This window comes from Lampris incognitus, chromosome 2 (assembly GCF_029633865.1).
Source record: "Lampris incognitus isolate fLamInc1 chromosome 2, fLamInc1.hap2, whole genome shotgun sequence".
NCBI lineage: Eukaryota > Metazoa > Chordata > Actinopteri > Lampriformes > Lampridae > Lampris > Lampris incognitus.
Window position 1 is genome coordinate 104162156 of NC_079212.1, and position 27735 is coordinate 104189890.

General features: G+C 41.0%; 1 protein-coding gene across 2 annotated transcripts in view; it reads right to left on the reverse strand.

Annotated features, from left to right (window-relative positions):
* Positions 1–27735, reverse strand: part of smpd4 (sphingomyelin phosphodiesterase 4) — a 46240-nt gene that overhangs the window by 13901 nt on the left and 4604 nt on the right. The window contains exons 4-11 of one of the 2 annotated variants that reach the window (XM_056273675.1): positions 25766–25902; positions 22054–22129; positions 18884–18992; positions 16934–16986; positions 16381–16532; positions 14458–14590; positions 11933–12004; positions 4072–4161 (exon numbers count right to left, since the gene is read on the reverse strand). In XM_056273675.1, the coding sequence (XP_056129650.1) occupies positions 4072–4161; positions 11933–12004; positions 14458–14590; positions 16381–16532; positions 16934–16986; positions 18884–18992; positions 22054–22129; positions 25766–25902 (822 nt within the window). The remainder of the gene's footprint in view (positions 1–4071; positions 4162–11932; positions 12005–14457; positions 14591–16380; positions 16533–16933; positions 16987–18883; positions 18993–22053; positions 22130–25765; positions 25903–27735) is intronic. The other variant, XM_056273676.1, reaches the window with a different exon arrangement.

Consider the following 27735-nt stretch of genomic DNA (forward strand, 5'->3'; position numbering starts at 1 on the left):
TATTCAACCCCCTTGACAGTCATCACTAATTTCTGGATTATAAAAGATACTCACACATCTGTTCCTGAACAACATTATTTTTGTGAACCCATAAGCTCTAACAGCATGTTCCCAAAGCCAAAATAAGTTGTTTCGCTCACTTTCTGTAAATAAATTAAAAACTAAAATAGAGTTCCGGATGCCTGTGGCCCAAGTAGCCAATCCGCCGCCTCCCATGTCTGTGCCCCGAGCGGCCATCATGTCTGCGTCGCCGGCCTCCCAAGCAGCAGTCCTGTCTGCATCGCTGACCTCATGAGCGGCGGTCCTGTCTGCGTCGCTGGCCTCCAGAACGGCGGTCCTGCCTGCGTTGCCGACCTCCTGAGTGGCTGACCCATCCACGTCGCCGACCTCCAGGTCATCCACCTGCCTTTCTGCCGGAGCTGCTCCAGCCTTCAGTCCTGCATCCTGGTCACCTTCCCCTGGACCCCTCCTGCCCAACCTGCTTGGTGCTCCTGTTCTGTTCATTTCATGGTTGTGTGGTTCATGGTTGTGTGGTCTGGTCCATCAAGGCTCACCTGTTCCCCATCCCCTGATTGATGTTTCTGCTCACCTGCACCCCATTTGCCTGAATAACCCTGATTGCCCCATTCACCTGATTGCCCCTGCTTTACTCACCTGTTCCCCTTTCCCTGATTGGCTTTTCTGTTCCTGTCCTGCTCACCTGCGCCCAATCTCTCTGATTGGTTCCCCAATGTTATATATTCCCCTTGGTTACCCTGGCGCTTTGTCAGATCATCTCACACTAGCACACACTCTCTCTCACTCACTCACTCACTCACTCACTCACACACACCAACCCGGTATCACGCCAAAGCGTGTAATACAGCTGCCGGTCCAACGTGTCAGTGTCACGGTTTGCCTCGCTCAGGCGGGAAAAGTACACACGTGTATGAAGGTGTAATGCCAGCAGGGGCCGATGAATAGGAGGTGAAGGCAGGTTAGGCTTAGGGTTAGGGGAGGGATTTTAGAAAATGCTCCATGCTTCTTTTCCTCTGTGGGGAGTTGCTGGCATTGAGTTAATCATTGCCCCCTGCTGGCACTGCACCTTCATACACGCGTGTACTTTTCACACCTGAGCGACACAAACCGTGACACTGACACGTTGGACTGGCAGGTGCATTACATGCTTTGGCATGATACTGGGCTGAACACACACACACACACACACACACACACACACACACACACACACACACACACACACACACACAAATACTGACTTTTGGTAGCCCGATGCACCACGTAGTCTCGAGCCTCCCTTGCCGTCTGTAAGTCTGTTTTGCCTTAATAAACCTTGTTCTAGGCCCAGTTTGTCGCCGCTGTCTGCATTTGGGTCTTCTTCCTGCTCCCAGCGTGACACTCTCATGCTTGGTAGCTTTTATATGAATAGTTTTGAGCAACGGCTTCTTTCTTGCCACCTTCCCATACAGGTCAGATTTATGGAGAGCCTGTGATATGGTTGACTCATGCATATTTACTCCAGCTTCAGCCACTGACCTCTGGAGCTCCTTCAAAGTGATTGCAGGATCATCTGTGGCTTTCCTCACCAGCCCACATCTTGCTCAGACACTTAGCTTTGAGGGACGGCCTGTCCTACAAAGCATCTGGGAAGTGTGATACAGCTTCCACTTTCTGACAAAGGATCCAACAGTGTTCCGTGGGACATCCAAACACTTGGATATTGTTTTGTATTCCTTTCCTGCCTTCTGCATTTTAATCACTTTGTCTCTTATTATGCTCCTTTGTCTTCATTTTCTGATGGCATTCACGCCAGCCTAATGAACTTTACATAAGAGTGTATTATTGCAATGGAGTCCTGTCTGGGGTACCAGCAAAGCCCTACACAGGCTTCAGTATGTGCATAATTCAGCTGTCAGGGTGTTCACCAGCACCAAGCCCTGGCAACACATCACTTCCACCCTTGTCTACCTTCACTGGCTTCTGGTCAAATCCCACATTTCTTATAAAATCCCCCTCCTCACCTATAAATCCCTTCATGCCCATACCCCCTAGTACCTATCAGACCCCCTCAACCCCTATATTCTATCCCGGAATCTGTAGTTTGCAGACATGGGCCTGCTTTCCATCCCCCACACCAGCCTGCGGACTTTTGGGGATAGAGCATTTAGTGTGGCAGCCCCCACCCTTTGGAGACCCGCAACACTGCTTCTTTGGACATTCTTTTTTTTTTTTTGGATTTCTGCCCCTTTTCCTCGCCAATTGTACCTGGCCAATTACCCCACTCTTCCGAGCTGTTCTGGTCACTGCTCCGCCCCCTCTGCCGATCCAGGGAGGGCTGCAGACTACAACATGCCTCCTCCGATACATGTGGAGTCACCAGCCGCTTCTTTTCATGTGACAGTGAGGAGTTTTGACGTAGTGCGTGGGAGGATAATGCTATTCCCCCTCGCCCCCCCCCCCCAAACAGGCGCCCCGACCAACCAGAGGAGGCGCTAGTGCAGCGACTAAGCGACTAGGACACACACCCCCCGCAAACCCATCCAATTACGTCTGTAGGGACGCCCGACTGAGCCGGAGGCAACACAGGGATTCAAACTGGCGATCCCCATGTTTGTAGGAAACGGAATAGACCAATATACTACTCGGACGCCCTTTGGACAAATTTAAAAGACTACTGAAAACCTACCTTTTTTATTAAGGCCTATGGTCTGTAGTCTTTTGATCTTTGTTTTAATCTTTTTATTTTGTTCTTATCTAGTGTAAAGTGTCCTTGGGGCTTAAAAGGCACTATACAAAACTAAGTTGTTGTTGTAGTAGTAGAGTGCTTTTTATACCCATAAACAAGACCATTACTTTAATATCTTACAGGTGCACACTAATTATGTCCAACTGAGTTAACTTGAGTTTGTTTTAGGAATAATTTATCATTTGCGTAAACTTGGCGCTTTCAGAGCACAAGGGGTTGAATACTTATGCAAACACTATGTTTTAGTTTTTAATTTATTAACAAAAAAAATCAAATTATTCTGGCTTTGGGAACATGCTGTTGTAGCTTATGGATTCACAAAAATAATATTGTTCAGGAACAGATGTGCGAGTATCTTTTATAATCAAGAAATGAGTGATGACTGTCAAGGGGGTTGAATACTTTTGCAAGGCACCGTATATTCTATCATCAATGTTAATACTTTAGAAACTATTCTTTCAAATGATCATGACCAAAATTTTGGAAATTTTTTTTTTCCAATTTTATTATTGGCAACCAACTTCAAGAATTACGTTGTGAAAAATGGGACCTCCATTTTCTACCACCTGTTGACAGCAACACCACAACAACAAACTTGTACAGTGTTGCCTCCTCTGCATAATGGCAAACCAGTTATTGCACCTGCATAGTAATTGTTGCATGACATGAAGAAACATGAACATTTATAGAAAATTTTAAATGAATAAATCAACCAAACTAAGGTAAATAAGGTAACTGATGTTTTCTAACATGTAGTAGTTCTTTTTTTTGCTTTAAATAGAGATTGTGTCATGAAAAAGAATGAGATTGTGTTAACAAATGAACCACAAGCACATGGAAAGCGACAAGCACACTAGACACAAAAGCATGCAAAAACACACACACACACACACACACACACACACACACACACACACACACACACACACACACTGAACATCACACACAAACCAGTTCAGCTGTGCTCCATGATTCAAACTCAAAAGCATCACTCTGGGATAAAGTCTTCCATCAGGGCTACTTCTCTACTTCTTTGTTGGACTTTTCTGTCTACAAGACTGGCCTTCCCCTTCTATCATCCAACTTGATTTTTAAGATTAGAAAAAAAAAAAAAAAAAGAAACCATGTCATGACTGATTGTTTGACAATGTGGCAGTAGACCAATGACAATTACAACCACAGCCGAAATCTGCATGAGGGAAAATGAACCAGCCTGTTTGTGACTGCTAGAGAAGTACCCTTGATGGTAAGCAACACTCTGAGTGGCCTAAGTTTACCTCCAGGAGGCCCCGAAGGGGCAGGGGTGAATGAAAAGGTAAAAGTACTTGGTAGTTGTGGAGGGTCCCAGAGCCTGGTGGGGCGTGGGGTTGGCACGGCACGCTGGACATACTGAGGCGGTACTGCAGCAGCGCCAACTGTTCACCCGTGACCACCAGGGGGGAGAGGAAGAGCAGAAGGAGGAGGAAGAGGAAGACAACAGCAAAGGTGGAGGGGCACCGACAGTAGAGTAAAGGGAGAGAAAGGGGAAGACGTGGAGTTAAAGTTGCACAGTAAGTGTAGAGAAAGGAGAAGGGGGAAAGAAAGAGGGAGGAAGACGAAGGTGAATGAGAATAGGAGGGGGAGATTGTAAAACAAGGACAGAGTGCAGCCAGACAGAAAAAAAAAGTGGGACAGGCCAAAAACATTTAGAGTGAAAGGAGCATAAAGAAAGAAAACAAACAAAAGGAAACATATTGACGAGAGGAATACATTGCTCTGACAGCTGGGAGATGATGCAGTAGCCCTTTCTACAAGTGACACTATACGGTTAAAAGGAGATTTGACTCATCTCACTGCTGATAAATGGAAGGTTTTTGGAGTCCAGTGAGCTAAACGAATGAACGAATAAATGAAAAAATTACAGGACACTCAAAACAGTCTTGTCAGCTTTTTTAATTTACTGTGGCTTAATGTTTTCCATTAAGTCATTTTTATAGTGTTAAGTAGTAAGATGCCAATTTGTATTTTATATCAATAAACCATACAGATTTACTTGAACTTATTCACATCTGTGATGTTTATAAATAATATAAACATAAATATAATAATCTATAAATAATAATACATAAATAATATAAATGTAAAATATATTTAGTGTCAAAGAAAACTAGAATTTTTACATATTCTTATCAAACTGTTAGTCGGCTGCATTTTCCCGAGTCACAGAAAAATCAATACTAAGAGTGTGTATGGAAGGATAACTAAATCTATACCGACGTGTCCAATTAACATTCCTTCAAATGTGAAAAACTGCATCCTTTATGCCTACATTTTTGGCAAGAAAGTAGTATAAAAAGGTGTCCAAGTATGATAAGGACATATGTTCCCTTTGGTTTCTGCATTTTTGACGGACAACAAAATAGGACTCAATCTGGCCAAAATCTTTAATTTGAGTCCGCGCCAGTCAAACATGGACACAGGACATAGCAAAATGATTCAAGTTTGTAAGTTTTTATAAAGACTTGAGGATTATTCCAATAGGTACATTTGGCAACAGGTAAATTACAGTATATCTGGGGCAATAAGCAGCACATTGCAAGAAGAGTCCAATGGCCATCAGTGTTTTCTGTCTAATTTTATGTAGCAGTGGTACTTTGGTACTATTTTGTAGTTTGGCTTTCAGGTTTCAAAATTATAAAGTATTCTTTGAATATCAAAATAAACTCCAGTTCTAATGATTAGAACTGAATGTCTATTAATTTCAAAAGAGAAATTTGTCCAAAATGTATTGTTAGTTGAGCTTTCCATTGTTTTTAGCATACTGTAACGGTGCACCGCAACTGAATGTGTACCATGGAAATTCTGCTGTTAAGTTGTAAGGGTGAGAGAGGGTGTACTGCATCTTTTATTCTCAATGTAAACTCATTTTAAACACACAACTGGACCATGCAATCTATGGGACACACGTGGTTCACATTTATCAGACATTGTAAGTGTTATTTCACAGATGTATGGTACAGATACAACAAAGGAAAACACCAACATCAAGACTACCACTGTGATTGTGGCTTTTTAACAGTATTGACATTGTGCTTCTGTGCTGTGTGACTGATTCAGGAGGGGAAATAAAAAAAAAATAAGGTCACGTTAGGGCAGTGGTTAACTAAATTGGACTCTAAGCAACAGTGGCTACTTTCACACTCAAGCAACAACTAATTTTACATTCAAGTAATTTCCTTTGGCACTACACTACAACAAAGTGAGTGATACTTAAGAGTGAACACAGTAATGAGTCTGTGTAAAAAACAAAGAAATGCATGTGTGCATGTGTGTGTGTATATATATATATATATATATATATATATATATATATATATATATATATATATATATATATATACATACACACACACACACGCATGCACTCACACTCACACATCTGCCCTGCACATCTCCTCCCCACAAGATTCAAATGAGGAGCTCAAGTCGTCCCACTATAAAGGGTAGAGTTACTGTGATTAGAGAGGATTGACAGGCTGTTTTCATTTACGTGGGCTTAGTCCACTTTTCTCCTAGCATAAGAAACTAATTTCCATTTCCATTCTGGTGAGCTTGCCATTGAGGGGTGTTTCTTGACCATTACTGGCTGCTAAAGCGGAGTCCAGGGACCCCCAGCTGTCTGCAAAGGTATTTCAGACCATCCATAATGAAACAGGGAAGAACTGAACTCAATATCTAGGCACTGTTTATTTTCCACCCCATTTGACATATACAGGAATTCGTCTCATGTACACAGAACCTTAATAGCTCTTCACTGTGGGGTGAATTGATGTTGGTGTTTCTGGTGCAACCAGACAGAACAAACCTAACAAACAGGATGGACCATCAAAGGCATGCAGTATGCATAGGTGAAAGGAAGCAAAAGCACTACTACAAGGAACACATGCCAATCCCTTAATGCAGAAGCCTGGCTCTGCAATTACCCCTATGCCAATGACTGAGAGCAAAAAGAAAGTATTTACAAAAGAAGCAAAACCAAAAAACAAAACCAAAAAAACAAACAAAAAACTTGATGCTGCTTCTCTAAGTCCAAAACGAATTCATTGGAGAAGAGGGATGCTTAACGTGTTCACACTAAAATAAACTCAAAAAGCCAGTTCTGATTCATTTCTAAATCCATAATTTCTTAAGTATGAGAAGAGAAGGAGTGACTGATATTGACCAGCCACCTTATTTCCTTTTTTATTGATGTCGCCCAGCAGCGACCATTTACATGATATTTTATGTGATTATGTGCACCGATAATTGGAGCAAACAGAAATCAATGAGAGGTGAAGTACCAAAATGAAATCAGCCACTAGGGGCAATAGTGTTTGGCTCAAAAAGGCACTCCTCACATTCAGCATGTTTACATGCAATTTGAAAATTAGATTTTATGAAATTAGGGCAATAATTTGATTATTATACCTGCCATGTAAACACCATAAATCAAACTCAAACAAAGGTCTAATCCAATATAAGCACAATGCGATTAACAAAGCTAGATTTTTCGTCAATCATTTGATTTACCGGGCTTTGTATACATAATTGGAGCTCTTTCAGAGAATTGATTGTGCGCATGCACCAAAAAGATAGGGATTTGTGCGACTGGCATCCTGCCTATAAATAATAGACAAAGGATAACTTGTGGCAGTAAACAGCCACATTTCTGGAGTGACGGTGAAACAATGTTCATGCTCAGTCAAATGAAGAAGCTTAATATCCTAAAGTTTTTGGAAATGGGAAGGGAAAAAACAGGGACGGAGACATTTTCCAGGAAGTCTCCCCTGCTCAGCCAAGTTGCTCAGCAGCTTCAAGGGAAATTTCACTGATGGTTTTGTGCATGTACAATCAGTGCTGATGACTAATTTAGTCAATTAAGCAAAAAAGTCCTCACTATGACGGAGAAATCGGTGTTCTCCTGCTCACAGTCTTTCCCACAGCGCCTACACATACCAGAATACATTTTGCCTAAGCTTCAGTATCGTTGCACATAAAATCGTCTGTGCTACTGTTGTGGAACGTTGTTTCCACCATCAGAAACGTAACTCAGTTGAGAGAATGAGGCTGTGTTTTTTAACAGTGTGTTTAGAGTAGGGCTGTCCTGAATACCATATTTTGGGCTCCGAAGCTTCGGTAGTAATCAACAGCGAATACTCGGCACTTCAGCCGGAGGGGGCAGGAGGGGTGTCAAAAGACTGAGGAAGGAGTCAACCAGACATTTTTTTGTTATTGAATGAGATGGCCCTGTGATATTCTGGGGCCCTGTGATGGTCTGGTGGCCTGTCCAGGGTGTCCCCCCCACCTGCTGCCCAATGACTGTTGGGATAGGCTCCAGCATCCCCGTGACCCTAAGAGCAGGATAAGCAGTTTGGATAATGGAATAATGGATGATGAATGAGATGGACGGCATAGCGATGCAACACGTGTCTTTTGGTTTAGTTAAAGATATTGTTAAGGATTCTGTTATCCTACAGTATTGGTGTTTGTATTGTTATTTGTTAATAAAAAAAGGTTTGGTGTGTTTTATACATGTTTGTAATCCTGAGAGATTTGGCTGAACGAGGTCCTATCAATGCACTTTTTGTGACATAACAGCTTGTGACAATTTTTTCTTATCACGGATAAATTAAAGACCTACATAAATACTCATTATACTAGGCTCAGAATACAGGACAATGCCGAGAAAGCACTGTGAAACAGCAGCGCAGAAATAACATAGTAGTGCCGACAAATTATTTGAGATTTATATTTATTTATAATTTCTTTATTGTTATTTCTCAGTACTTGCACACATTGAATTGAAATTTGTCCACGGCATTTAACCCTTCCTATACACTAGGAGCAGTGGGCGGGGCCAACTCCAGTTCCACATTCCGTCAGCTATTAACCTGTCTATAATGTTTTACAACCCAAAAAAACAAGTCAAACAGAGATACAAAACACACTTATTTCCGTTATAACAACAATACTTTTAATTAGATAGCCATAACAAATTATTATTGGACTTTTTTAGACCAAGCCTAAAACAATTTCCTATTTATCTATTTTTGCCTTAGCCCCAGATGTAATGTTTTATTTTAACAATTCGGATCAGTTGTATCTATTTTGCAAGCAAAGTAGATGCACATTTTTAATCATGTGTAATGTTACTGTTTAAACGGCAGATAAAAGCAGCTTGATAATGGCAACCGCAAAACAGACATGAGCAAAGCTAAGTTTGCTTGCTAGTATAGTCTCGGTTTTTTTCATCATATAAGAATAGCCAACTGCTTACAGCATTCAGATGATTTATGATTTATCATGCTTGTTGTGTCACCGTGGTAAGTCAGTTTCAAATTGCATACTTGGCACACTGCCTTGTCATCGTTCAATTTGAAGTGTCGCCACACAGCTGAAGTCTTTGGCATTTTGTTTTCACTTTAATGGCCAAGGGGAACTGAAGCATGACATCACTACTGAGAGTGAGAGGGATGTCACGCGCTGCAGCTGAAACAGTATATATTTCCACATTTTAACAGTGTAATTAAAAGTATAAATATAGCACAAAAACGGGCTGACGAATGTTATTTTCCAGTTCGCATTTGATAGCCTACATTAAAAAAAAAAATAAAAAAACCCCAAATATCTGAATCCCAAAATCAAAACCGAAAAACTTACCCAACAGATGAATATCTGAAAACTTGGGCATTTGGGTCCAGTCTTACCTTAGAGTAGATAAGAGTATTAGAAACCCTGTTGCCAAATGACGTCAAGATACGTCACTTGGCGGCCAGGAAGGAAGAAAAAAAAAAACAACTTTCACTGCCACTCCAGAGATGGGGAAAAGATCGTGAACAACTGCAGATGCTTTTCATGCACTATTCCTATTGCAGATTGACAGAGATAAGGGGGGTTAAAAAAAAAAATCGATGAATTCTCCCTTCAAGTTTCGCTCGTATTTCCACTTCTCAGCGAGTCTTTTAAACTTGGATTGTTGGAGAGATCACATTACTGCAAACGTGCAGAAAACATAATCAAACTATCACCTTTATTCAATCAATCATCTTAATCAGATTATTTACTTCATGTAAACAAAGTCATTAGCTGCCGGCAAAATTAAACATGTTATAACATCTAAATTATGTCATTTTAACACAAATCATGGAAAAATACGTTACTCAAAATGGACTTCCATGACTCCCAGAATTAGAAAATATACCAACAGTGGGCATAACATCATGCGGTATGCCATTAGAGAGACCAGGAAAATGATCATGGGATTAGTTAACTTATGCTTTGGCACAGCGAGTGCAAAATCTTCTCCATCATTCTGTGAAGGGATTTTGTAGCGTTCAGATGTTTAATATTTATTTTTGAATGTCAATCGCAATGAAATGTGCTTTAAACTCAGTTTTGTTACATACTTTAGAAATTAATAATGGGTTCCATTTGTTTTAGTAATAGGATCAATTAAAATAAACAGATTGAAAGATATGATCTTACATGAGATTTATAATATGTACATTAACATTGGGTTAACGCTAGAACGACCAAAGATGGTCGTATGACCGTTTTGTATTTTCAAAGTTTAATAACATTGTGGGGGGGGGGGGAGAGATACAGACCTGCTGCTCCCTGAATGCTCCTAAAATTGCATATATTTGCATTAAAATGAGTTTTAGATCAATTTTAGATCAATTTACAGGCCTTGTTATGTTTGTTGGATTAGCAATACGCGTTTTCCGTTTTGTTTTTCAGGTCATGTTTTCACTTTTCAATTTTGCTACTCAAGTTCGACCATGTCTCTCTGAAGTTTATATTGTTTAAAAATAATATCATAGTTTAAATGTTAATTTTGGTGTCAGTTGTTTCCTAAAAGACATACTAACATATGCAATGCATTAATATCTCAATTGGGTATTTTTTTATCTTGACATAATATAGTTTAAAAACCAGCCGTCAATTTGACCGCTCATTGTCGTTTTAGTGAAGTCCCTACTGCCACGCAACTGTAAAAACACTGACATATTCAAAGACCACTTACAAACTAAGAAATAACTTAAACCAGAACAAGAAATCTTTCTCATAATGACTCAGTTCAGACATTTCTTTTTACCCATAATCTGTTTGTAGGCCTAAAAAGAACCTATAGCAACGATTCAAAACATCTGCCTTGGATGTCTTGATGCATGCTCAGTAATCCAGCTAATAAAATTATGTTTGAACTGATTCAACCATCTGCCCTGGATGTCTACTTTACTGCAGTAAGGTGAAAGTCCATAAAAATTGGTTTAGCAGCACTACTGGTAGTGGCTTCCTGTTTTTTAGAGATCCCTGGGTGAAAATCACTAGTGATACATCTAAAGGCAGAGTCCGAATCTACAATTGAAAAGTAGCGTTGTAATGTGGTTGCAAGTGGTGTGAACCAAGAGCTAGGTGTTGAAACTGCTCTTGGTATTTATTTACCAAAAATAAGCTTCCCCATACTCCTGGCCAACTCAAAAAAAGATCATGAGTATCCTCTTAGCTGCGTCCCCAGAAAACGTCATCCTGGTTTGCTCAGGGCAGGAAACTAACTTTTTATCCAATGGCTACTCCAAAATTTCCCCAACCACTTTAACTTTACAAGACAGCTAGATTTGTAGTAAAAGGCCTCTAAATGATGGCTGATCAGCTGCCAAAGAGGCTTAAAGAGCAGCTCAGCTTAATGAACATAGCCTTAGCTTTTCTTCCGTATCACTGGTTCATCTAATACAGGCCACCACAAAAAACTTTTTCACAGGTGCGAGATCTCATAAAGTAGTACATGTGGAGAAAGGACATAAAAGATCCACACACTGCTGAAAAAGTGTATGTAAAAACATCCAGATATTTTCTATACACATTTTCAACAGTGATTTCCAATGGATCTTTTGTATTGTTTCAGTGCATAGTTCATGCTTTAACAGCATTTGGCTGTCTTTGTTTTCCCACCCTGAGCTCACTTCAAGAGGGGGACAGTGGGGGTGGTGGGAGTATATGTGGAGGGTTGCTCAGCCAGGCAACAGCGAGCAGTGTGGTGCTGCATTGCAGGGGAAGAGAGAGGGTGGGGTTGGGTAGCAAAGGGCAGAGTAGGGGGAGGAGAGCGAGGGCAGTGGCAGAGGAAGGTCAGTGGTGAAAAGGCTGAGTATGTTCCATTGTGCTTACCTTCACCTGGGGAGACTGCAGCTTCTGGTACATGTCCAGGGAATAGTGATGAAGCCAGATCTCCACAAACATCTCGGGTGAGATAGACAGATACATTAACTCCTGAAATTAAAGCCTGTATTTTGCTATAAGCACTTCCGGAGATCTGACCCCTTGACACAGAGAAGCAAAAATCTAAACAATGGAAAATTTGGACTATAGCTGTTTCTTCTATGGAGTTTCATAACTTGTAATTAGGGATGAGGCGGTTATTGTTTTTTTCAATACGTATATTATGACAAAATTCCTGACAGTTATACCGTGTAAAATTTTCATAATCTTATTTACCTTGGTGTTATTATCACTTCAACAATTTACGTAGCCACGCAGGCACAGCGTGCCATGTTGCTACTGAATGTGCTACACTGACTAGCTAGTTTTTCCAAAACACTGGCTGAAGGAGGTGATAGTGCTGCTCAGATTTTTCACTCATCTAAAAAGACTAAGTCTGAAGTCTGGGCGTATTTTGGTTATTTTAAAAATTCTAATGGGAAGCTCATAGAAGATGACTGCCCCATCTGCTGAACATACAAGAAGAAAGATGCTGCAAAGGGGACAAACACTTCCAACATGTTTACTCATCTTCGCGAACATCACCCTTCACTTTAGGTAAGTTAAGGTAAGTTAACTTTTAACGTTACTTCATGCTCGTGAGGACTTCGGAATAGGGAAATGGCAGTTTGTCTATCTAGATGATAGTTTGTCAATATATTTAAACGGAAACTTTAAATACTACATGCTCTAGACTAGATTCCGAGCTGGCTGCTAGGAATCTTGGGGTAACATTTGATGCTAACCTCGGTTTGGATAAACATATTGTTCAGTCATGCTTTTTCCAGCTCAAGCTAATCTCCAAAACTAGGTCATTTTTATCAATTGCCGATCTGCAAAACATTGTACATGCTTTTATCTATTCTTGGCTTGACTATTGTAATGCACTTTATTTTGTTGTCAGCAAGGGCTCCCCTCCACCGTCTGCAGTTGGTACAATACGCCGCTGCTCAGCTCATTACTGGGACAAGGAGGCATGATCATATCACTCCTGTGCTTGCCTCCCTACACTGGCTCCCTGTTATATTTTGAATTGATTTTAAAAATTTACTGCTCACTTTTAAGGCTTTAAATGGTATGGCCCCTTCATACATTTTAGGCTTGCAACGGTTTTCGGTTTAAAACCGAACCGTACGGTCCGCCCTGTACGGTTCAATCCGCCCTTATGGACCGTCGGTTTTCGGTTTTGCAGTTAAAATGTGCGTGAATAGTTGACAGGCGTTTCTTACTGCCGGAGAATGGATTTTTCACTGTGTGCCTGTGTGCAGCCTGCTGCAGAAAACCCCGCCCCACGAGTAAATATCCAATCACTGTTAGCCCCCCGCCCCCCTTGTAACTGGAGCAGACAGTCGAGTTGAAAAGACGGCGGTAGCTCGCAGAAGCAGAAAACAAAGTCATGGCGAGTGGAGGAGTAGAGAGAGTAAAGTCTGAAGAAGCACCGTCTTCATACAAATCTGGGGACATGTCGGGTTTGCTGTTGAATACAACGATGAAGGAGACAAAACAGTGGACAGAAATAACACTGTGTGCTGCAAGCATTGCTTGACCCATGTCCCGTACTACGCAAGTGGAAACACTTCCAATATGAGCCAGCATCTCCGCCGTCACCACCCAGATGTCTCGCTCTCTGGAAGCAGGACAGACGCACAGGTAACCGCACCAGTGAAAAAACAACCGTCTATCGGAGATGCTTTCTAACAAACCTATAGCGCCAACTCAGAGAAACACAAAACAATGACCCGTGCAGCGGGGGTGTTCATTGCTAAAGACATGCAGCCCTTTTCGGTGGTTGGAGATGTGGGCTTTCGTCAGCTAATGCATACGCTCGATCCGCGCTACGTTATTCCCTCCCGAACTTATTTCACCAACAATGTAATTCGAAACCGAACCGAACCGAAACCGTGACACAAAAACCGAGGTACGAACCGAACCGTGGGCTAACTGGACCGTTGCACCCCTAATACATTTGTGATTTATTGACTTGTTATATGCCCCCTCAACCATTAAGAGCTACAGATGGAGCCCCGCTGGTTATTCCCAGGTCTCGGCTTGTTACATAGGGTGATCGGGCTTTTGCTGTTAGAGCCCCCACACTATGGAACTCTCTTCCTGTTGAACTAAGACAAACCAAGTCTCTAGCTTCTTTTAAATCTTGTCTTAAACCTTGTTTTATGAAAGCTTTAACAAATGTCTGATATTTGTTTTTATTTGTACTGTTTTTATTTTTACTTTTACTTATTTGGTCTTACTCTTACTTTTGCCTCGTCAGTTTTGTTTTGTTTTTGTTTTTTTGGAAGCACTTTGTAACATTGTTTTAGAAAAGTGCTATATAAATAAAATTATTATTAGTAGTAGTAACACACAACAAAACAATGGGAAAAAAAACAACTAGCAAATGACAAGCATAGCAAGTAAAAACTTAACTTTTGGCTCACCTGCAACAGAGTCTCTGACCTCCAGATCTCCTGTGCGGCAGGGTCTGCATTGACTGAAGGCTGGTGAAATATGTGATGTTTAAAGAGACTGGGGCCGTGGACACCATGCCCAGCAAAGTAAACACTAGGAGACCTGAGGAGTATAAGGGAGGAGGAATGAAAGGGTACCTACACTAGTTCCATGGGAATATATGTGCACAAAATTGAAACAGATAGTCTGGAGTTTTTTTATTTCTTTAATTTTCTAAGGTCAAACAAGTGATGTCACTGAAAAGCTGGAAGCAGCTAAATATTAGGACAGCATCACCGATCAGCTGTCCATTATGTACTAGTGTGGTTTTATGCCCAGTTTATTGTTGCAATATGATCGTGGCATCACAAGAAACTTAAAACAGCCATGTGGTTGCTTGTAGTTTGAAGGTAAGGGTAAAATATTTTAACATTTTCTATGCGTAACACTGCTTCTGGAAGACTGTTGGATCAATTTCATCCATTTTAAAGGAGGAGCACAGAGATATTTGTGGAACTGTTCATTGGCTGTACCATCGATGAATTGCCTAGGACTACTGATGCACGTGTCAACCCACAACCGGCACGTGGGGCGGGTTCAGGTAAGCTTACTGGAAAATATCACGGGTTTGGGCGGGGGCAAGAAGTGAAAAAACAGGGGCATCTGGGTAGCATAGTGGTCTATTCTGTTGCCTACCAACATGGGGATCACTGGTTTGAATCCCCATGTTACCTCCGGCTTGGTCGGGCATCTCAACAGACACAATTGGTCATGTCTGTGGGTGGGAAGCCAGATGTGGGTTCGTGTCCTGGTTGCTGTACTAGTGCCTCCTCTGGTTGGTCAGGGCGCCTGTTGAGGGGGGAGGGGGAACTGGGGGGAATAGTGTGATCCTCCCATGCGCTACGTCCCCCTGGCGAAACTCCTGTCAGGTGAAAAGAAGCGGCTGGAAACTCCCCATGCATCGGAGGAAGTGTGTAGTAGTATGCAGCCTTCCCCGGATCGGCAGAGGGCGTGGAGCAGTGACTGGGACGGCTCGGAAAATAGGGTAATTGGCCAAGTACAATTGGGGAGAGAAAAAAAAAAGAGGGGGGGGGTGACGAAGCAGCGTACCGAGTAAGTTATAAATAACTTACAGAAACATTGCGTGCGATAGGCTAGGCTTTGTATTACCAGTCCACCTTCTCTTCACCTCTCTGTCACTCTCAAACACATACACACACACACATCTCTGTCACTCTAACACACACACACACACACACACACACACACACACACACACACACACACACACACACACACACACACACACACACACAGCTTTATCTTCAATCTGCGTTCGTGGTTTTGGTCAATGCAATGTTTTTTCCCTAACTGGTATTTTATATTTTATATATAGCTTTTTTTACACTGCCAAAACTCTTTTTTGGTCAGAAAGAGCCATGTATGTGTGTGAGTTCATGTCTTTAATGATATTATTCAACAATAAAGAACACCATTTGGAACAATTCATCTGTTTATTTAGTAGCCTAGACCCAGATGCTATTAGGCTAAGATGCAATAGGCTATGCCTTGAAATCAGTGTTTTATGCTGGGCAAACAGTCCAAAAACGAAATAGGGCAACACTGCTCACTTGGCTGTAGCCTATAGGCTGAATTTGGAGGTTTGCGGGTTGGGCCAGGTTTGGGTGGTTAATTAACACATATTTTAGTGGGTCGGCGGTGCGGATTGGCTCTCATAACAGGTTGGGTGGGTGCGGGTATTAAAAAAACTTGACCTGCACATCACTATCTAGGATTTTTGGTTTTTTTTAATGTTCTAATCCCTACATTAGGAAAAAATACTGTCTTGACAAAATGAATCTCCAACTGAAAATTATTAACAAACAAATTCTAAAAACCTAATCATTACTTACCTTGGAGAAGGTGCAGTGCCAGAGCCTCTGGAATTAGAGAAAGGTGAGGGGGGCACACTTCCTTCAGTTGGGAGGAAGTATTTGAGGTACGTGTCCACAAGCATAAAGTAGGCACTGTCTGTGTTACTTCCATGTTGGCCTGGTGGGTAACTCTGAGGAGAAATCAAGACTACTTGTTAATATCTGGCAAGTGAACAGAAATCTTGATGTTATAACCCGATAACAATAAGATAAAGCATTCACATGACTGTCTCTAGCGTTGGAGTACTGCCTTTTTTCACATATAAAAATGCTGATTGTGCCTCATCAAATTAATATTCATGAACATTTCAGCCAAAACTCTAACATAAGTGCTGTTTATGAATACATGGGGTTGGAAATCAAAACCCTGCAATAAAATTTGTAACATTAAAACATTTTTTAAAAAAATGCTTGGCAGCCCACAAAAACTTTAATCCACTAAGGGTATTTTTTGATATGAAAATGGTAAAAATCACTAAATATAAGTGATGAGTTTTCTTTTTGAGTTTCTGGACACTCCGGTTGAACTTACCTTTGGTGTGATGAGACTATAGGCAAAGTTGAACATGTAGAATTCAAAAGGATCTGCAGAAGGTTAAGAAAAAGCTACACTAACCTGGGCAATAATCTACAGTCCATACACCAGCCACTCCTTTTGTGCAGTACAGTTTTATTCAGAGTGTACATCTGTTTATTTTAAATGTGTTATTTTCAGCTTTTAAAATTATCTATTGCCAACTTTCAGTAATTCTGAAGCATTTGTTCTGATTTTGACCCAATTCAAGGAAACTATCAACTGAATCTGTGTATACGGACTGTGAAAAAGGCAGAGGTGAGGCCATGTTCCATACACATATAAAGAAAGGTAAGGGATGCATCAACTGAATGAGGAGCAATTCTAAATTACCTTCATCTTTCCTCATATTTGGTTGTTAGCCATGCACTACCATAGCAAGGACATTACCACCACTATGAAAATCTTTGTCAGATATGATTTGTTTTCCACTAACGCTGCAAACTCCTCTAAAATGGGGAAGAATATGGAATCGGAATTACATTCTCAAACCTAAGCCCCACTGGCAACATTGAATTTTTATCTGAATTCTGTGAGAATAGGAAAAACTCGCATCCAAATGTGAAGCAAATCTGGAATAAATAAATAAAATACTAATCTAGTGGCAGCTGTGCAGAAGGAGTGACAACAATAAATTGCTAAGAAAAAAATCAAAAGGGTATATGAAGATTTGACGCCACTACTTCAAATCTAATAAATAAATAAATTAAAATTATATAGCACTTTTCTAATACTCAAAGTTGCTTTACAATAAACGGGGTGAAACAAGACGACCGATAAACATAACATAAATCTGTATCATCCTTTATTCCAAATTCAATTTCTATCTTTTTATTGAATATTTATTTCATGAAAATGTTTTTTTTTCTCCCTGAAGTAAGTGCAAATAATTTCAGTAATATTTTACATTTTTTTCTCCAGACTTGGTGTTTACTTTCAGCTTTTCTTGTTTGCAACTTCAAAGTTTGCATGAAAATAGCCTGACTGAAACATGGTTAAAGAGTCCAGCCCCTCCCCAGGTGTTTGGTACCAGAGCCCATGCTATGTGTGGAGGTGAGCCCAACTATATCTAGTTGGTACCGCTCCAACTCGGTCTGGCTCCAGGAGGGGGCCCCGGTTTCCTTTTTCCGGGCGAGGTGCTGTAACTCTGCTGGTGTAAATTCATTGGGTTTTTTGGGAGCCTTGGCTGCTGCACTGAATACGCTGCGTGACGGACAGTTGTTGCCTCAAGTGAAGGAGTTCCAAGTATCTCGGGGTCTTGTTCACGAGTGAGGGTAGGATGGAGCGGGAGATTGACAGGCAGATTGGTGCAGCATCAGCAGTAATGCGGATATTGTACTGCACCGCTGTGGTGAAGAAGGAGCTGAGCCGGAAGGCAAAGCTCTCAATTTACCATTCAATCTTCGTTCCAACCCTCACCTATATGGTAATGAGCTTTGGGTAGTGACTGAAAGGGTGAGATCACAGATACAAGCAGCTGAAATGAGTTTCTTCCGTAGGGTGTCTGGGCTCAGCCTTAGAGATAGGGTGAGGCGCTCAGACATCCGGAGGGAGCTTGGAGTAGAGCCGCTGCTCCTTCGCATCGAAAAGGAGCCAGTTGAGATGGTTCGGAAACATCTGATTAGGATGCCTCCTGGGCGCGTTCCTTTGGAGGTTTACCAGGCACGGCCAACTGGGAGGAGACCCTAGGGTAGACCCAGAACTCGCTGGAGGGACTACATGTCGAATCTGGCCTGGGAACACCTTGGGATTCCCCAAGCTGGAGGGCGTTGCTGGGGAGAGGGACATCTGGAGTGCCCTACTTAGCTTGCTGCCTGCATGACCCAACCCCGCAAAAGCAGCTGATGATGAATGAATGAATGAATGAATGAATGAAACATGGTTAGTTAGCATCGATGTAAAGGATACTAAGAGCAAGGTTGAGAGTCGGCAGACCAGACAGGGGCAACTGCAGCTTGTTGTGGAACAGGGGGCAGTCTGGAAGCACTCCTTCCTGGATGGATTCTTTGACAGGACCCTGTAAGGAAAAGCCAGGAGGTCCAAAATTAAGCCATGTAGTTTGGATGAGTGCAAATCTGGGTGTAGCTGTAGTGCCAATTAATTCTAAGTGAATATAAATATATATATAAATATGAGTGAATATAAATCTGGTTAAGTGTTGAAAATGGGCATGAGGTGACGGTTCTCAATTCTAGCATTTACCATTGAACCCTAAACAGTTCAATGCATTCCATTTCACCTAAAAATCTATTTCTAAGATGTATTCACAAGGGAATCCCAAAAAACACTGACCCAATCCCAATTTGCTCCAAAATCAAAACCAGGTTCCTACATAAATGTGCACCTTTGTTTAACGGCAAATGTTGTTGAGATTTACCAGTGCACATAAAAAAAACACTGCTATTTTGATTATCTGTGATGAATATGAGCCTTAATTAGATCCCATGTTTTGGTTCTGAGCTATAGGATACACACATGGATAGGCTGACAAGCTTTTACTGCAGAGTACACAAAAACTTTTTCAGGAATGAAATACTTCAGGTAAAAAAATAAATAAATAAATAAAATCCAAGGTTAAGCTTGGTGACAACCACTAATATTTCAACCTAAAGACAGGTAAAGACAATATGATTGACACAAACCACTTCTTCTTTTTAGCTACATTAATTTGTTCTGTGTTCATGTGATAAAATTAAGAGTAATTATTGGTTATTTAGTTGAGACCACTAAAAGAGATAATTGCAAGGATACTAGGGCTGTCAATGAATATTCCAAATTCAAATATACAACCAAAAAAGCAGCACAACTGTGGCTGTCTGCCTCGAGAATCTTCGTGATAGCCTTGGCTGCTGCACTGAACACGCTGCATGATGGACAGGAGTCACACAACGTCACTTTCATTGGTTGAAAATGAAATTTAGGTTCAGCTGAAACAAGCGAATAATTCAAAAACAACCAAGCGGCAAAGATGGCAGAGAGTTCACAACACAACTCGGTTGCAGAGAGTGATGTTCACGCCAAAGAAGCTAAAAAGGCCCATTTGGAAATACTTTGGATTTTGGTCAGAAAATGGAAAAACTGTGGAACCTATAGTCTTTAAATTAAGTGTTACGGTATAGGACATTATTTAATTTGTTTATTTTGTAATGTATTGGAATGTACATCTTTTAAAAGACGAAATAAAGATACAAACCCCCATTCCAATGAAGTTGGGACGTTGTGTAAAACATAAATACAAACAGAATACAATGATTTCCAAATCCTTTCGACCTATATTCAATTGAATACACTACAAAGACGAGATACTTAATGTTCAAACTGATAAACATTATGTTTTTTTTGCAAATACTCACTCATTTTGAATTTGATGCCTGCAACACATTCCAAAAAAGCTGGGAAGGGGCATGTTTACCACTGTGTTACATCACATTTCCTTTTAATTACATTCAATTAGTGTTTGGGAACTGAGGACACTAATTGTTGAAGCTTTGTAGGTGGAATTCTTTCCCATTCTTGCTTGATGTACGACTTCAGTTGCTCAACAGTCCGGGGTCTCCGTTGTCGTATTTTGCGCTTCATAATGCGCCACACATTTTCAATGGGAGACAGGCCTGGACTGCAGGCAGGCCATTCCAGTACCTGCACTCTTTACTACGAAGCCACGCTGTTGTAACACATGCAGAATGTGGCTTGGCATTGTCTTGCTGAAATAAGCAGGGATGTCCCTGAAAAAGAAGTTGCTTAGATGGCAGCATATGTTGCTCCAAAACCTGTATGTACCTTTCAGCATTAATGGTGCCTTCACAGATGTGCAAGTTACCCATGCCATGGGCACTAACACACCCCCATACCATCACAGATGCTGGCTTTTGAACTTTGCACTGATAACAATCTGGATGGTCCTTTTCCTCTTTAGCCCGGAGGACGCGACGTCCATGATTTCCAAAAACAATTTGAAATGTGGACTCGTCAGACCACAGCACACTTTTCCACTTTGCGTCAGTCCATCTCAGATGAGTTCGGGCCCAGAGAAGCCGGCGGCGTTTCTGGGTGTTGTTGATATATATGGCTTTCGCTTTGCATGGTAGAGTTTTAACTTGCACTTGTAGATGTAGCGACGAACTGTGTTAACTGACAATGGTTTTCCAAAGTGTTCCTGAGCCCACGTGGTAATATCCTTTACAGAATGATGTCGGTTTTTAATGCAGTACCGCCTGAGGGATCGAAGGTCATGGGCATTCAGTGTTGGTTTGCGGCCTTGCCGCTTACGTGCAGAGATTTCTCTGGATTCTCTGAATCTTTTGATGATATTATGGACTGTAGATGATGAAATCCCTAAATTCCTTGCAATTGTACATTGAGAAAGGTTGTTCTTAAACTGTTGGACTATTTGCTCACACAGTTGTTCACAAAGTGGTGAACCTTGCCCCATCCTTGCTTGTGAACGACTGAACCTTTCGGGGATGCTCCTTTTATACCCAATCATAACACTTGCCTGTTTCCAATTAACCTGTTCACCTGTGGAACGTTCCAAACAGGTGTTTTTTGAGCATTCCTCAACTTTCCCAGTCTTTTGTTGCCCCTGTCCCAGCTTCTTTGGAATGTGTTGCAGGCATCAAATTCAAAATGAGTGAATATTTGCAAAAACCAATAAAGTTTATCAGTTTGAACATGAAATATCTTGTCTTTGTAGTGCATTCAATTGAATATAGGTCGAAAAGGATTTGCAAATCATTGTATTCTGTTTTTATTCACGTTTTACATAACTTCCCAACTTCATTGGGGTTTGTACCCACACAAGTAATGATGTCTCTTGTTGTATTAGTTTGCCCTCTTATGGACATAATGTGCACAAATACATTCGAATGGGTTCGAACCCATGTGTTTTTTTTTTTTTTAGAAAGAATAACCAAACATAATTTTTGGCCAATTTTGACAGCCCTAAAAGATACCAACATTAAAACAAGCTTCAATTCCTGGTTCACCATTATTATAAGTAGCCAATAGTTACAGATATAAACATCAAGTAAACACAGATGACGTATGTAGTACTGGGTGAAAACATCAAAAGTTCTTACTGGGAGATATCTGACTGGAATTTCATATTTGTACTCCTCTGCCTGTAGTTTATACACAAGCTTCATCATTGGCCCACTGTAAAGCAAAACAGAAAGGGGGGGGGGCAAAATGGCTTCAATTTACCACACAGAATAAAATGGGCTAATGGCGTTAGAGTGCCTCACAAACGTATTCAACCCCCCTGACAGTCATCACTAATTTCTGGATTATAAAAGATACTCACACATCTGTTCCTGAAGAATATTATTTTTGTGAATCCATAAGCTCTAACAGCATGCTCCTAAAGCCAAAATAAGTTATGTTTCGCTGACTTTTAATAAATTCAAAAGTAAAACATAGTGCTAGCACAAGTATTCAACCCCTTGTGCTCTGAAATCTCCAAGTTTACGCAAATGAGAAATTATTCCTAAAACAAACTCAGGTTAACACAATTAGACATGATTCGTGTGCACCTGTAAGATATTAAAGTAACGGTCTCATTTATGGGTATAAAAAGCACTCTGTGTAAAGTTCATTAGCCGGGCGTGAACTCCATCAGAAAATGAAGACGAAGGAGCATAATACTGAAGTAAGAGACAAGGTGATTAAAATGCAGAGGGCGGGAAAGGGATGCAAAACACTATCAAAATGTTTGGCTGTCCCATGGAACACAGTTCTGTTATTCCCTTATGTTCCGACAACATTCTAATTCCGTTATCCTCTTTCGATGTTGTATTCTGTAAATTATGTAAACACAACATCCATTGCACATTATCCGTGTTGGGAGAGAGATCCCTCCTCTGTTGCTCTCCCTGAGGTTTCTTCCTATTTTTTTCTCCCTGTAAAAGTTTTTCTTTTTTCTTTTAGGGAGTTGTTCCTTATCCGATGCGAGGGTTGAAGGACAGGATGTAAGTCCTGTGACACAAATTTATAATTTGTGATAATAGGCTATACAAATAAAATTGACTTGACTGTTCATTCATTGAATGGATCCACTGTCAGAAAATGGAAGCTGTATCACACCACCCAGATGTTTTGTAGGACAGGCCATCCTCAAAGCAAGACATGGGCTGGTGAGGAAAGCCATAGATGAGTCTGCAATCACTTTGAAGGAGCTCCAGAGGTCAGTGGCTGAAACTGGAGTAAATGTACATGAGTCAACCATATCATGGACTCTCAATAAATCTGGCCAGTATGGGAGGGCGGCAAGAAAGAAGCCGTTGCTCAAAACTATGCATATAAACGTACACTTGGAGTTTGCTACCAAGCATGAGAGAGACCCAGTTAGGATGTGGGTAAAGGTTTGTGGTCAGGTAAGACGAAAGTTGAGCTTTTTGGCCAAAACTCAAAGGCTTATGTGTGGCACAAACCTAACACTCGTCATGCCCTAAAACACCCCCCCAACAGTGAAGCCTGTTGGCGGCAGCATAATGCTATGGGGTTGCTTTTAATTTGCAGGAACTGGGCTGCTTGTTCAAATTGAGGGAATAATGGATGGAACTAAATGGAGGGGAATATTGGAAGAAAACCTGTTGCAGTCTGCCATAAAACTGAAGCTTGGGAGAAGGTTCACCTTCCAGCAGCACAATGATCTTAAGCACAAGGCTAAAACAACAATGGCATGGCTCAGCAACAAAAAGGTGAATGTTTTGGAGTGGCCAAGTCAAAGTTCGGCCCTCAACCCCATTGAAAATCTGTGGCACAGACTGAAAATCGCAGTCCAGAGGTGCCATCCCACCAACCTGCAAGACCTGTACAAATTCTGCCAGGAAGATTGGGCAAGCTTTACTCCAGAAGAATGTGCAAAGCTTGTACATACTTACCCCAAGAGAATCAAGTAGTTGAGTCAAGTAGGTTTTATTTGTCCCCAGGGGGGCAATTGTGTAGCAACGGCACCATTTAAACACACACTCCACAGAACACAAGGCAAATAAATACAACATGTAGTGAGGAGAACAAAGCCAATGAAAAGCAATGCAACAGTAAAATCATGAATCATGGCTGTTACTGCAGCAAAAGGATACTCTACAAAGTATTGATATGTGGGTGTTGAATACTTATGCAAGCACTATATTTTAGTTTTTAATTTATTTAAAAAAACCCAGCAAAACATAACTTATTTTGGCTTTGGGAACTTGCTGTTAGAGCTTATGGGTTCACAAAAATAACTTTGTTCAGGAACAGATGTGAGTATCTTTTATAATCCAGTAATTAGTGATGACAGTCAAGGGGGTTAAATACTTTTGCAAGGCACTGTATTACTATCTCTCAGAGAAGAATGATAAAAAAAATTGCATGGTTTTGCTTTGGATTGTTATTGACTGAAATTAGTATTCTGTGGAAGTGATTGGAATTATGTTGACACAACATGAGAACTGTTATACAAAAGCTAGTCATGCACACATCATTGCAGGCCATTCAATTCAGCCAGTAATGACACAGTGAATCTTGAACAAGACATAGGGCTCTATTTTCCAGATGGCGCATGGACAGCGGTTGCACTAATGCAGACACAGTGACAATTTTGTTGGGCGCAAGGTGGTTTTTCTCTCGCCTAGGCACGTTTGCTTATTTCTGGGCTCGCCACGACATCGCTTGTGCCGAAATGGATGTGGGGGCACACTAGCGGGTGTGTCAATCAAAATCAGGTGGCACAGTGCTAGTTTGGTGTCAAATAAAACCATTATGCCTGTGTCTCCGCCTGGTCAGGCCATGTCTTAGCGCAGATGCAGGCGTTGTGTGGTAGTTTCAGGGCTTTAGGCAAAGGTGCACTAAGCGTAGACTTATCCAAAATCAAACATGCCACTGTTGTGTATGTTATGTTGGCCTATTTCATGAAAAATGTTAACTAATGACTACTGTCCTAAACCTTTTTAATCACATAACAAAATATCTGCACGTGTATCATTGTCTTCTAGCATAAAATTACATGCGTCATTATGCATGGAAAACAACATGGTGACTGAGATTTCAATTAACCTCATTCAACCTGATTGCCTAGGTTAATTGAGCCGTGATCACTCCTGCTGTGTTAATAGAATACACAGGAAAGAGATGCTGGTGAGTACAAAGACGTTAAATGGTAGCCTGTCAAATAATCATGTTGGCGTGTTTTCTCACATCACATTGGAATTGGTATTATCTTTTGTATGCACACTTGGCGACTGCACCTCCCAAACAAGGACATCAGTTTCCTCCTGGGAGAAGCTTTTCTGCCTATCCGGTGTGGACTTTTGCCATCTATTACAAAACTGGCAGTTCGCCATGACAAAGAGCACGCTGCTATTAAAAGGAATGAGAGAAGCTGATTTGATTGGCCCTAAATGAAGACAGCCCACACCACTCCTACTGAATTTATTCCTTCTAATCCAAACCTTTTATGCTCGAGTTGCGCCCAATTACCGCCAGTGTAGCATGTCCCGAAATTAGCAAACAAGTATTAGCAACACCTTAGATCCACTCGCGCTGTGACCTAGCGCCGGCGCCTTAGACTGCGCTATGACCTGGAAACTAGAGCCTTTAGTTTTATTCACCAGCCTTCCACTGATGGCACATAACATTTGGGAATCTTGTGTACCCTCCACTTGAAAATTTAAAAAATGTCAACTAAATGGCTGTTCTGCATTCAGAAGAAGTTTGATGTAGTATTGTTTCAAAGCCTCACACCTCTCCCCATCCTTTAACGCTTCTCTATGTTCTTGAAAATTGTTTGCTTCCATTAAGTTGACCTACTTGGGATCCAGAAATTCCATGGCAATATTGTACTCATTGCTACGGGAATTAAGGAATCGCAGGTTCCAGCCAGTGAGGACCCCATCTAGACTCCCAAACACACACTCCACCAACCAGGGGAAGATCAGATGGAGTTCCTAGAGAGAGATACAGACAATTATATTGCAGTTGTACACTGAAAAACATTTTCACGCAATGTTTGTCCACTGCAGCATAGGGTAATATCCTTAAAGTTAGGGAACCAGGCTAGTAAGTGTTGTGTTGCTAGTTTGAATCGCATGACCAATACCCTCCCTTCCCTAAACACCTTAAGATGTCATTTGAAGTGCAGTGCACTTTTTTTTTTTTAGTTCTGCTCAGCATTCAATAGCAGAACTAAAATAAATAAGTAACAAAAATAATGTACACTACCGTTCAAAAGTTTGGGATCACCCAAACAATTTCGTGTTTTCCATGAAAAGTCACACTTATTCACCACCATATGTTGTGAAATGAATAGAAAATAGAGTCAAGACATTGACAAGGTTAGAAATAATGATTTGTATTTGAAATAAGATTTTTTTTACATCAAACTTTGCTTTCGTCAAAGAATCCTCCATTTGCAGCAATTACAGCATTGCAGACCTTTGGCATTCTAGCTGTTAATTTGTTGAGGTAATCTGGAGAAATTGCACCCCACGCTTCCAGAAGCAGCTCCCACAAGTTGGATTGGTTGGAAGGGCATTTCTTTGAGCAGATTGAGTTTCTGGAGCATCACATTTGTGGGGTCAATTAAACGCTCAAAATGGCCAGAAAAAGAGAACTTTCATCTGAAACTCGACAGTCTATTCTTGTTCTTAGAAATGAAGGCTATTCCATGCGAGAAATTGCTAAGAAATTGAAGATTTCCTACACCGGTGTGTACTACTCCCTTCAGAGGACAGCACAAACAGGCTCTAACAGGTACTATTTAATGAAGATGCCAGTTGGGGACCTGTGAGGCGTCTGTTTCTCAAACTAGAGACTCTAATGTACTTATCTTCTTGCTCAGTTGTGCAACGCGGCCTCCCACTTCTTTTTCTACTCTGGTTAGAGCCTGTTTGTGCTGTCCTCTGAAGGGAGTAGTACACACCGGTGTAGGAAATCTTCAATTTCTTAGCAATTTCTCGCATGGAATAGCCTTCATTTCTAAGAACAAGAATAGACTGTCGAGTTTCAGATGAAAGTTCTCTTTTTCTGGCCATTTTGAGCGTTTAATTGACCCCACAAATGTGATGCTCCAGAAACTCAATCTGCTCAAAGAAGTGCCCATCCAACCAATCCAACTTGTGGGAGCTGCTTCTGGAAGCGTGGGGTGCAATTTCTCCAGATTACCTCAACAAATTAACAGCTAGAATGCCAAAGGTCTGCAATGCTGTAATTGCTGCAAATGGAGGATTCTTTGACGAAAGCAAAGTTTGATGTAAAAAAAATCTTATTTCAAATACAAATCATTATTTCTAACCTTGTCAATGTCTTGACTCTATTTTCTATTCATTTCACAACATATGGTGGTGAATAAGTGTGACTTTTCATGGAAAACACAAAATTGTTTGGGTGATCCCAAACTTTTGAACGGTAGTGTACGTATTTGAGACTAATCAATTAAATTGTTAAAATATCAGCAAATACTACGGAACACATGTTTATAATATTAAGAAAACATTATTTCTGTAGACATTTGTTAAACAAATGTTAACTTAATTTTACTTGGCAAAAGTTAGGATTCTGGTATTTCATGCCACTTGCACAAAATGGCGACGACCGCTGAAACAAGTGTGGTGTAGGGATGTCTTTAACAAACTAATGGATTGACTGTTCAATGCAAGATACGCAATATGAAACTTAATCATCGAAAGGAGCTAATATAATCAATAACGGCTCCGTTTGACACAGGTGTGCCAAAGAACCAGCATTGACAGTACTATTGACAATTGTTGGTGCTGGCTTTG